This window comes from Sipha flava, unplaced genomic scaffold (assembly GCF_003268045.1).
Source record: "Sipha flava isolate LNK unplaced genomic scaffold, YSA_version1 194_pilon_pilon, whole genome shotgun sequence".
NCBI lineage: Eukaryota > Metazoa > Arthropoda > Insecta > Hemiptera > Aphididae > Sipha > Sipha flava.
This window is the reverse complement of record NW_020272758.1, coordinates 389,301-401,751: the sequence shown is the minus strand read 5'-3', so window position 1 is coordinate 401,751 and position 12,451 is coordinate 389,301. Positions and strand designations below refer to the sequence as shown.

At 29.7% G+C, this 12,451-nt stretch overlaps 1 protein-coding gene across 6 annotated transcripts in view; it reads right to left on the bottom strand.

Moving 5' to 3' along the window:
• Nucleotides 1-12,451, bottom strand: part of LOC112681697 (sodium channel protein para-like) — a 29,253-nt gene that overhangs the window by 4,051 nt on the left and 12,751 nt on the right. For 3 of the 6 annotated variants that reach the window (XM_025551978.1, XM_025551980.1, XM_025551981.1), the window contains 14 exons: nt 12,231-12,386; nt 11,828-12,033; nt 11,151-11,279; nt 10,358-10,449; nt 9,980-10,192; nt 9,831-9,891; nt 9,593-9,737; nt 9,204-9,368; nt 8,848-9,126; nt 8,355-8,498; nt 7,651-7,899; nt 6,730-6,826; nt 5,864-5,932; nt 56-363 (listed from right to left, as the gene is read on the bottom strand). In XM_025551978.1, the coding sequence (XP_025407763.1) occupies nt 56-363; nt 5,864-5,932; nt 6,730-6,826; nt 7,651-7,899; nt 8,355-8,498; nt 8,848-9,126; nt 9,204-9,368; nt 9,593-9,737; nt 9,831-9,891; nt 9,980-10,192; nt 10,358-10,449; nt 11,151-11,279; nt 11,828-12,033; nt 12,231-12,386 (2,313 nt within the window). The remainder of the gene's footprint in view (nt 1-55; nt 364-5,863; nt 5,933-6,729; nt 6,827-7,650; nt 7,900-8,354; nt 8,499-8,847; nt 9,127-9,203; nt 9,369-9,592; nt 9,738-9,830; nt 9,892-9,979; nt 10,193-10,357; nt 10,450-11,150; nt 11,280-11,827; nt 12,034-12,230; nt 12,387-12,451) is intronic. The other 3 variants (XM_025551979.1, XM_025551982.1, XM_025551983.1) reach the window with 2 other exon arrangements.

The following is a 12,451-nucleotide window of genomic DNA, read 5'->3' as shown; positions in this document are numbered from 1 at the left end:
CGTCGTCGCGTTTTAATTCCTGAGTATCCCGATATTTTTATGATGAAATACTTACAACATTGGCTTTGTTGAGCACGAAATCCAATTTGGGGTTCATCTCATGGTGGTCAAGTGCCATGAACAACGTATTGACGACGATACACAGGGTGATGTAAAGCTCAACAAACGGGTCGAATACTATGAACGCTAATCCTTGCTGAAACTTGAGCCAGGGCCATCCACAGTCCCACACACAGAACGTGTCGATGAACTTCAACAGCCACACCTGGAACTTCTCGCGGAATGTCGGTTCGTCGTCCTCGTCGTCCTCGCCTTCGCCATCAATCGCCTCCTCATCTGTTGGAAACACGTACACCGTGGACACTGCACCCCAGGCACCCACGAGAGTACCCCCCGATATTACTATTAATATAACGTACATCATTTGCACGATCTCAGCACTTTTTTTTTCTCAGCGTCATTAATGAATCCCATTACAATTCAAATTATTATATAATTGTAATTTATTTTATCGTTTTAATAAATATTATTTATTTTATTCAAGAGTCTGTAAAATAAAATAAAAATGTATTATTATTAAATCCACACTTAGTTTTCGCAGTTATTGACATTACTAAGTTGAAATCGTTATTGTTATACTATTATTATGAATTAAATCATTATGATGTAATATTTGAACGATAAATGTAGAGTACATTATTAATTAAGTTTTATTTCGATTAAAAAATATTTGACTCATCTCATATTATTATACTTCAATGCTCCATTATACAATTTGTTTAATAGTGAATATTTAAAAATAATAAACATTTATTGCAAATGATTTTTTGTTTCAAAACTAAATTAAACAATAAAAACGTGTATTTAGTATATATAAGTATGTATATAAGGTATATGTTTTATTCTAAAACCATTGTTAGAAAAAGATGTTGGTTTGTTATATAAATAAAAGTGTTAAATTATTAAAATTCAAATGAGTGAAAATATAAAATTTTAAAAACGTTTTGTAAATGCCTGATTATTTATCGAATCTACAAGATTAATAATAATGATAAGTCAATCATTAAAAGCTAATTCAAAATGTAATTATGGTGCAGAATAATTACAATGGATTATTAGTCAAATTTCTAAGTGACTTGATAAAAAAATAAAACATGAAGATATGATTGGTATCATTTAATGCATGTTAATAAATTAAAATGACATATGTGTTATACTATTAAAAAATTATTAGTATTAATAATTTGACTCACAGTTAAATAAAGTTAAAAAAAAGTTGAGAATAGCAAATTGTTATTGATTTATGTTTACAAAAGCCATAAAATAAAATATCTACAACAATTATTCAAGTTTATTGGTGCTAAAATTCAAACTAAATTAATCAATGTTATAAAATGAAAAACGTTTTTTTTTAATATTATTTTGTACTTAGAGATGTGAGCTCAGTAAATTTACCCGGTAAAATGTACGGGTAAAATTTAATTTACGTAAATTTTCCCAAGTTTTTTTTACCCGGTATTTTTTTTTTACCATTGAAAAAAATTGAGCGACCCCTTATTTAATGTGTTTACTAGCGGAATACATTTTATTCACTGTTGTAGAGAATATACTCATATATATATAGGTATATATACAACCGTAGTTTTATTTAGATAATCAGCGTAGCCTTTTTTTTTTTCCTCGTTTTTAAAACTAGAACCGAGATAATCAGCGTAGCATATACGATAATAAAATGCAGGCACTGTATTCAGTATTTTATTTTATTATCAGTGATGTATTGCTAAAATAAATCATGGGTATACGCCTTATTTCATGTAGTAACTATCATATGGTAGGAACAAAAAAAACTCACTTATGAATTACACAACTTTACTTATGACTGATAACAGAAACTTGTTGTTAAATGATAACAAATTTGAATTTTTCATTAAAAAAAAAAAAAAAGAAAATTAATAATAATATATCCGATACCGAATCACATCATAAATATAACCACAAGTTAGGTTAGTCAAAGTATTATGTAGTTATTTGTTAAATTACAAGCTATACGCTATATACGGCCGTATACCCGCGTATCATTAATTTCTCATAAGCTACACGCAATGGATAAAAATAGCGTATTGAGTATACACTGTATACCCTCGTATACCCTCCAATACACTACTGTATATTATAATCTACGAGTATATATACATTAATTTAAAAGTAAACACTGATAATATTTTAAATTCTTGTTTTGTCGTTACTTGTTCTGTGTGACTATGTTATAGTGTGTTTCACTTACACATGTTAAATAGGTTGGTAGGTAAAAAGGAAAAAAAAACATTCATCCTACATTTTAAAACTTCGTAAAAAATGTTGAAGAAGGTAAGAAATTTAGTACGTAAGCTGTATTTAAAAATTGAATAAAAATTAAAAAAAAATTTTTTTTTCAAAATTTACCAATTTACTGAATTTCACGTAAATTTTACCGGTAAATTTACCAAACATTTTTTACTGGTAAATTTCACATTTCTATTCGTACTACATTCATATTTGTAAAAATTATCTACTCTGATACGAGAAAATTGGTATGTTTGGTGAGAATGTTAACAATTATTAATTAAAAACATTACATGTTCCTTAGTTTAATGACATTATGTACTTTAATAAATGCACAACATTTTAATGTAACACCAGTGGTTGAAGTGACTCAAAATAAGGATATGTTGAAATTTCGTATATTTTCTTCAGGTTTTCTACTCTTAAATGTATACTCGCATGTCAAAAATAAGATACATTCATTTCCCAACAACATTTAATTTTTAATTTCGTCTCCTCACAGCTATTACTTTTTTGTACCATTTTTACGGAATATCTATACATACGTTCTTGCGTATAGGTTATATTCTTTGTTTGGTCAGTAAAACATATATACTAGAATGATAAATGGTTTTTTAATTAAAAAAAAAAATAGTAAATATGTTTGAAAAAACTTTATTAAATTAATAATTATATAATTATTAATTGGGTTTTATTTTTTTCTTCTATAATTTTAAGAATAAAATTTATGTTAGGTATGTGTAAGTGATTTTGTCCTAATTAAAATAATAATGATTGAGACGTGATACACTAGTAGTTTAAGCGTTAAGGTACATTTTAAATTCTTTTAAAGGAGCCTCTACTATGAATTTACATTGAACTGTTTTTTTTCAGTGCGGTTTGTTTTTCCTGACAAAAATCGTTAATAAATTATTATTTAATTTATAGAACCCAAGATAAGATCTTGATCACCCGTCTTCTTTATATAATGATATTATCAAACAATTATTTATTTTTTTTTAAATGATGTTTTTTATATGGGATCTTATTTACAATGTAATTATTATTATTATTACATTGTAAATTTTTATTTTTATGACAAAGGCCAAAAAAAATTATTATTATTTTATAATATGAAGATAAATAATTTTATCCTTTAAAAAAAAAAAAAAACTTTCGGTTATTTTTGAAGATTTATGCATAAAATATGAATTATATTCTAGATAGTCTATATGTCTTATAGTTATACTATTTTCATGAATGTTATGTATACATTTTTTTTAGTTTTGAGTGAGATGCATCCTTTTCGAAAAAATAAGTAATAAGCGAAGTCATGAAAGTTGTGAACCAAGAAAAAAATATCAATATAAGCTACCTCACTTTAACCACCAATATTGTTTATCTATTGTTATTATTACATTCATTTTTGTAAATGTGGATTTGGTTATTTTATAATTTGAAAATTAGATCAGTCTTAATTGTTATTGTAGTGCATTAGTTAAAAATGAAAATTTCAATGTGGATTCAATTTTTAAAATTTAAAATATATTTGACCATCTCAGTTACTTTTATAATTTTTGATTATTTTTAATTGTTTCATTATTAATGTAATGAATGATTTAACTAATACCGAATCAACATAATTATTTTTAAAAGTATAATGGTTTCGTATACGGCGCTTTAATATTCTTATTTATCTTACGTTTATTAAACTGAATTTCTAACTACTAGATATAAAAAAAAAAAAAAAAAAAACTATGTAACTATTTAAACAACAACAATTCTAAATATATTCTAATCATGTCCATTATTTGCAATCTACATCATACATAGTATGTGGTTTTTCATACACAAAACCAGTGGGATAAAATAATATACTATTATGAAGCTTAATTAGTCAATAATAATAATTTACCTAAATAACATAGAAAAACTATATTAGAACTACTAAAATGATACTTTTAAATATCTAAATCTACGTGTCGGAATACTCATTTAATAATCATAATTTCAACTAAAAAATAAGCCCATATAATAAATAACGATATTTATTGTACTATTAAAAAAAGCGTATTTTTTTCTTCCTTTTTACGTTAATACTAATCGACAAGATAACAGTTTATTGGTTACAAAATAAGTCGCAGACTCTTGGATGTTTATTACGTGTTTCGTAAGAAAGAAAAGTCGAAGAAATAGAAGAACGAAACGCAATGTATGTAATGTCATGCATGGACAAAAGTACTGAGTAAGCAATTTTTGTAAGTTATATTAAGAGTAATACATAAGAAACACCTTTTTTTTTTTCTAATAATAACGATAATATAACAATTATTGTACATAATGCACACTCCCGTGTATTGTGAAACTTGGAACTTGTGCCGATGAAGTAGGTATTTTTTTTATATAATATATATACATAAATGGATTGAAAAATATAATATATATATACTATATTATGGTTTCTCGTATGATATTCCGGCACTTTGAATTAATATTTTTTGCTTCCACTTTGGTATATAAATGCCTTTTTTTCAGAACATGTTAGCAATGATTCAAACAAAATAAAATATATCTGAACTACAGAATTATGTGAAAAATATATTTATAAGTTGATACACGTATGTAAATTAGCTGTGGTATCATTTTGTATGGCAATAGGTATAGAATTAAATCAAACAAAAATTATAGTACACTAAATTAGTATAAGATTTCATAAAAAATATTTTAGTAATTTTTGTATTCAAATAAATAACATTTGCATATTTTTCTTTAAATCATTTTGTTCTTTTTTATTAAATCAAGTAACTAAATTGGATTTTGTTTTTCAAATTTATTGAATCATATGCTTGAGTATAATTAATGAAAAACTGTATTTAAATATAATAATATGATTTGTTTTAAGTTTAAACGAATTAACTCACCCAGTTCAAAATTCGATTGTAAATAAACCATAAGTTCGCTTAAAAAGTCCTTCTCGAAAATTATGTTCAGTAAAATTTTTTTGTTTAACTTGTTGGCGGCATCGTTGTTAACGTTGCATATCGATTATTAATTGGTCTGTTCGTTTCACACATACTTAGGTAGTTTAAATATTAATTTCGTTTATTTCGAATACTTGTTCTTGTTCGAAGAAAAGCATTTCGGACTTTGCATTTGGAAAAGAAAATGATCATTCTGACTTCACATTAGATGAGCCGGGATGAATAATTTCATATGAGAAATCATAATATTTTTTTTTGTGTTATATGCGTTAAATCAGAAACGGTGTGCTGTGTTCGAGTAGAGACAGCATACCACGCGAAGACGGAAGACAATGTATATACAAGTAATATTTATGCGCACACTTCATGCAAGTCTATACAGGGTGTTAGCGAGTATAATATAGTTTATACAGCTTTTTTTTTTCAGGGGACACGCACAAATATAGACAATACGACGTATACGGCATACGAACAATTAAGAAAACAGTAATAATTACAAGAAGATTATTATCATAATATTATTATACACATTCGGCAACGTCTTAATCGCGACGTAAGCGAATCAGTCATCGGGGGCGTACCTGCTTTATCGCTGCCTCGGCTATGACGACCGGCCGCCTGTTCGATGATGTCGTTCAATACCATAACGTCTGTAATCATAATACTAACATCATATGTATATACAGAACCACAACAACCTAACTTAGTTATTTATTAATAATTTTATTTAATTATTATTAACTAACAGGTCGTATAATCGTGTAAATGTAATATAATATATCGTATAAATGTCACTTTTTGTTTTACTTTTTTAATTCAGTACGGTAATACTGTGTATGGTAAGAAATGTATTACCCCGAGGGCAGAATCATTGGTGCTGCTATCAACAACTAATCTTCCCAGCCCGTTGAAATTATATTTTAGAGAATGTTATTGTTGAACATTAGTACGTTATAATAAATCAATACTCAAGACTCGAATAGATTTAAAATGTTCAGTTAAAAATTACCAATTGAAATTTATTTGTTTCTAATCGTTCGAATGGAAACAAATTTCAATATCATATTACATGCAATTTGTTAAAAAAAGATAAAAAAAAGTTACTTGTTAAAATATAATTTTTTAGTATGGTATTTTGTTTTTTTTTTATAATTTATTTCAATAATTGAAAGAAAGAGTACAACACAAATTCATATGTTTATTGCATAAACTTGTACGATATTTTGTATACGGGATATTTAAGCAGGTATTATACGGGGACTAATTTAACGTATACATATTGTGCTCTTAATATCCCCTTCGGAAGAAACAAAGGCATTGACCATTTATCTATAATAATTGACCACTTATTGTCAGCCTGCCTGTTCTGATCATGACCATTTACTACGGCAATGGCATCGAAGTATCCCATTACTTATTTATAAATCTATAATTACGAATCGTTTACCTCTCATATCCACAACCGTGTGTTTCTGTGAATCATTGTAGCCACATTCGTCTACCTGCTGTTTCGATTTCGACATGGAACTCGAATCGAAATCATCCTGAAAACCACACAGGCTCATTAAATCTGATGTGAACCACGAATACGACAGTGATATAAACCGCTTGTGGTGCAAGCACAACCGCACAAAGGGATTGAGAGGGAAAGTTGTCTATTGGAATTTCACATATACGATTTTATCACTCACACGATCTAATTAAAAACAACTGGGATTTCACCAATACTATTCTAAATGTTTTCTTTTTTAAATCCTATGAACCATGGCAAGCTTAAGGAAGATGGTATAAGATCGGAAATTTTCTTTATTTTATAAATTATAGTTGAATAATTCTAAAAAATATTTTGAAAATAACTTATTTTTCAATTTATCAAAAACCAATTCTACATTATTTCAGTCTTCAATGGTTTTATGCTTCGAATTGTATAGAAAATTATTTTAGGATTATTAAGATATTTTATAATTTCAAACTTAATCGAAATATGTCAATGAATTTTCATTTTTTGAATATGTTCTAATTTCGTTAAAATTATTAACATGTTTATAACATTTTTTATTCGATGTTTTTAAAATTATGACATCCTTTGAGATATTTTTGTTCAACATATTAAATATGTCTTAAAAATGTACATAAAACCTACTATTTAAAAATGTTGTAAGCAAAAATGATAAAAGTATTAAGGCTTTAATAAAATAACATTATGTAGTTTAAATATGTTATCAGTTTATGATTTACTAATGATGCATTTAAATCAAACTTTTATTGCTTTTTATCTAGTTTCTAATGATGATGTTTTCGGGTATTCTTGATGAAACATCGATAGTTAGATTTTGGAAACGCATTTATTTTAACATGAGATTCTTACGTCTTGATAGTATCTCTGTTCAGAAGGGTTGTAATAATTTCTGGCCGACCTCGATCTTAGCTGTCTCTCTTTGGTCATTGGTGGTTTAAACAGATCTGCGTGTGACGTGTATGTGATCCGGGACGTGTGAGACGTATAACTACTATGTCTCGACCCGAAGTTAGCGTAAGATACAGGCACGATGATTGCGCCGTTCTCCTCACTCATTGGAGTTACTGCGTTAGAATCGTCCGCATAAGGCAAATGCTCCTGGAATATTACAAGATTATTAGAAAAGAAAAAAACAATTTTCGATACTGAAGAAAGAATATTTAGATTTGAGAGGTTTTTAATTTTCACAGTAATTAGAAATATTATAGTAATATTAAGTAATATTAGTTTTTCCAATACCGAGAAAAAGCTGAAAAACTAAGGAATAATGTTAAATTTCGTCCTAAGACTGTTTAAATTTATATTAAATAATAATTTTGTTATTTATTGAGCTTCGATATTTAATACAAATCATTATAATAAGTATTGAAAACTGAATATATTGAGCCTAGTATTTTTATTTTTTTTACAATAGTTCAAAGTTCAAAGTACGATGAATAATTATTTTCACAAGTATTGACGACAATATGATTTACAAATATTATTATTATTTTTTTTTATATCATACAATTCAAAAAAAAGTATTACTCGTATATTTGTGCTTTAAATCGTACCTCTGCGTCGAGCAACGTGTTTAAGACCAACGGCTTCGTGTCGGCTCCGGTAAATCTGGGTCTCCCGTTTCGATGTGACAATTGATGGCTACCACGGGAAGCCCGTCTGATATTGAAAGGAGAACCTGGCAAGCTTAGACTGGCCTGAAATACAAAACGATAAAATGTAAAGTGTAAAAATAGTTCGACGATACGATTTCTTAGAGAACAGTGTTGACACATCAAGTGCAATGACTCGAAAAATTTAACGATTTCCTCATTGGATTAGGATGCACTTGTCATATCTACTCATGAAATTAATGGCTAGTAGAATATTATATGCAAACATTTTTAATGTTATATTATTATAATTAACAATATTCTGACATTTTGTCTAGATGATAGATGAAAATCGAACGAATGTTTTTCGAATCTTTGAAAAGAGCTCATTACTCAGTTTACTGGTGTCAACCTGTTGAAACATCACCATCATTGATGGGTCGTGATTGCGTACTTTTCTCGTTTTCCCATTCTGCCGATCGACACTAGCCGTATCCGAATGTTTGTCATGACTCGTCATGGACGCGGACCGTAAGCTCATTTTCTCCCGGTGATTGTCGTCGCCAATCCCTCGATCCTGGCCAGCGAACATGTTGTCGTAGCTTTGGCACGAAAAGTCCGAAGGCGATTTCGGATGTTGGGTGACGTGCCGCGCTCTTTCCGCACGTTCCGCCACCCTCTCCTCGTGAGCTTGCCTCCGAACTTCTCTGTCTTTGGCTGCTTGTTCAGCTTCCTAAAACATTTGATTAACACAATACGAGTAATTTTCAGCACCACCCCATAAGCATTCCAATCACGGTGCCCACTCACCCTGATCGCTTCCTCTTCAGCCGCCTCTTCTTCTTCCGCTTTCTTCTGAAGCTCGTCATAGGACATCGCTACGATGGCCAATATCAAATTGACAAGATAGAACGAACCGAGGAAAATTATGACGATGAAGAAGAACATATGCCACGGTCCAGCGGCTCTTAACACCTATGTATACAGACACCGAAATAATATTTTTATATCTACCTTTTACTACCTTTTAGATTTTTTTTCACACATTAATTAATAAAATACAATAAATATTTGTCATACTAGTGGTCATACAAGCGTTGACTATATTTTTATTTTAGTAAAATTAGTGTTGTGAAATGGGATGATTGAATTACACGTGGCACTTAAAACAACATTTTTTAAGAGCATGGATATCGTACCTGTTGGTATAGGGCTTCCCAGTTGTCTTGAGTCATTAGCCTGAACGCCGACAGTAAGGCCCATGCGAACGTATCAAAACTAGTATACCCGTAGTTGGGATTCATTCCAAAGCCTTGAATACAGATGTAGCCAGGCTGACATTGACTAAACACAAATTAAACGTTTGTATATATTTTATATACCTTATAATCCAAATTGTATATCGATTTTATATGATGATAATATCTTATGTCATACCCCGCGCCTGTACCGTTCCCGCATAACGTATAGTCTTCTTCTTCTGTTTTCTGCCAATTTGCTGTATCACACAAATATGGTTATTTATATTTACTCGACTATAATAAAAGTTCAATGGAACTGTTTATAATAATAAAAATGGTACTTACATGAATTTGACGTGAATGCAAACCAATTTTCGTTGGTTAAGTTACCAGCTGAACCGTCAAGGGGGAACTCCTTGATACACTTTTGCGTTAATACACCCATATAAATTTGTAATCCCAATAATGCGAACACAGATAGTGAAAATATTGTTAATATTATGACATCCCTGAGGTTTTTCACGGATTCTATCACAGCTCCAACAATAGTCTTTAATCCTGTTTAAGTGAAACCACAAACAATTTATTATTTAGTTTGCCTTTACATTTTTTTTTAATCGAATAATTATAATATTCGTATTTATCCGTTTAAATAAAATTTATAACAAGTAGAATAATATTGTAAAATGTAATATAATTGATGTGATATCGAGTTATATTTACCAGGCACAATGGCTACAGTTTTGAGCGCTCGCAGTACTCGAAATGTTCGAAGAACAGCTAAATTTCCAAGTTCTATACCCATAGTAACGTAACTGAAAATTAAAATATTTAACTACACATGCTACAATTAAATTATCATGTTTTACTAATCAATATATGGATACCGAGTCCACAAAATATTTAAACCTACCTTCTAAAATAAAAGGGCTGTAAACTAAGTATATTCTAATTAAAATAACAATATCAACTATTTGTATATAATATGTATAAATGGCATATATTATGTGTACGCCATATATACATATCTATATAAATATATATATTCATATGTGTATATGACTAGGTTTCATTAAAATCCGATTCTAATGGTTATCGGCTATTCGTCTAAATTTCGAGTAAAATCTATTACACTATACTATTAACAAAAGAAAATACATTTATATGTATGTGTATTATAAAACATGTATACAAAATACATATATGCTTTCATATCCGATACTAAATAATAATGTATTCCACAGATACTTCTATATGGATATTACATATACATACGTAAAATAAAACGAGAAAATAATTTGCCCCTTTTCAATTAATGTTTTTTTTTTTTTTTTTTTTTTAAACGCGGAGCGAATAAACTATAAGAATAATAAAACCGCCGTGGATTCGATTTTATCGTTTGCGATACCCTGCTTACCCACAACCCACCATACCACAAATACCATCATACCTTCCCTTTCAATTGTGGTTATATCGCCATAATAACGGTATCTACAAATCTACTTCTACTACTCACGCTAATGCAATAACAATGAAGTCTAGCCAATTCCATGCATCTCTAAGATAGGTGAAGTGTTCTAATATGAAACCTCGGGCCATTACTTTCACAGCCGATTCGAATGTGTAGATGCCGGTAAATATTACTCTGGAAACGATTAGATTACAATATAAAACATAAATTATAAAAATCAATAATAATCATCCTAACGCTACATACACATAATAACACTATCCTCAACAATTTACCATGTTTTCTAGCGATCTAGTATGTATAAGCTAAGACTTTCTAACGTATAATAATCATTAATAATTAAATAAATGTCAGTAAGTTCTAATAAAAAAATAATATAAACCTAAGGTCGAATAGTAATAATAATAATAATAATAATAATAACAATAACAATAATAATAATAATAATAATAATAATAATAATTGGAACATAATATAATAATGTATGAAACGTTGGATACTTGATGTAAAATAAAACATAGAGATTACGTATATATATAATATATATGTAAAGGATTATAAGAACAATAATATATCAATATAACAATAGCAATAATAACAATTAAACAATGATAATAATAATAATAATAATAAAACACAAAATCAAAAAGTAAACGAATAATAGATAAAAAAAATTACAAAAATCGTGTTGTACTTAAAAGTTATTGAGCTTATGAACTTACTCGGACGCTTCGATAGTTGGAGTGGGGGGCATTATCATGAACACACAGTTTGTAAGTATAGTAGTGATGATTGTTACAGAAAATATCGGGTGGACTAGTATGTATATAGCCACCCGGCGGATGGGGTTGAAGGGGTCGAGTGCCCAAAGGCCGTCGGTGGCGCTGAACCTGAAGATATCCTTTCCTTTGCTAATTACTACAAAAGTCTGTAAAATGAAAAACAAAAGTTGACCGTCAGTAAACGCAGCAGGCGGAAATGGTCACAAGCTATGCGTTATGTGACTATTCTACTCCGTGACCGCCGCCGACGATGCCGCAGCTTTGGGTTTTTTTCCGGACGGTCTTCCGCCTCGCAGGAACCGACTGCGACAACTCGACTCGATGGCTCGTGGTGTATACTTACTTTTTGATTGTGATAGTAAGGGTCGATATCCTCGAGCGGTACGGACGCTAATTCCGGTGGGAACGTGCCAACCAAACGGACCGGCAGGGGAGCTCCTTGTTCCAGAGTCGCGTCCGGCTGGGGACCTTCATCTTCGTCCTCGTCCTCATACCGAATCTGTAACGATAATATTGAACTACCGCACCGTACAACATTTCTATTGCGGGAGGTCGCCGCCACCC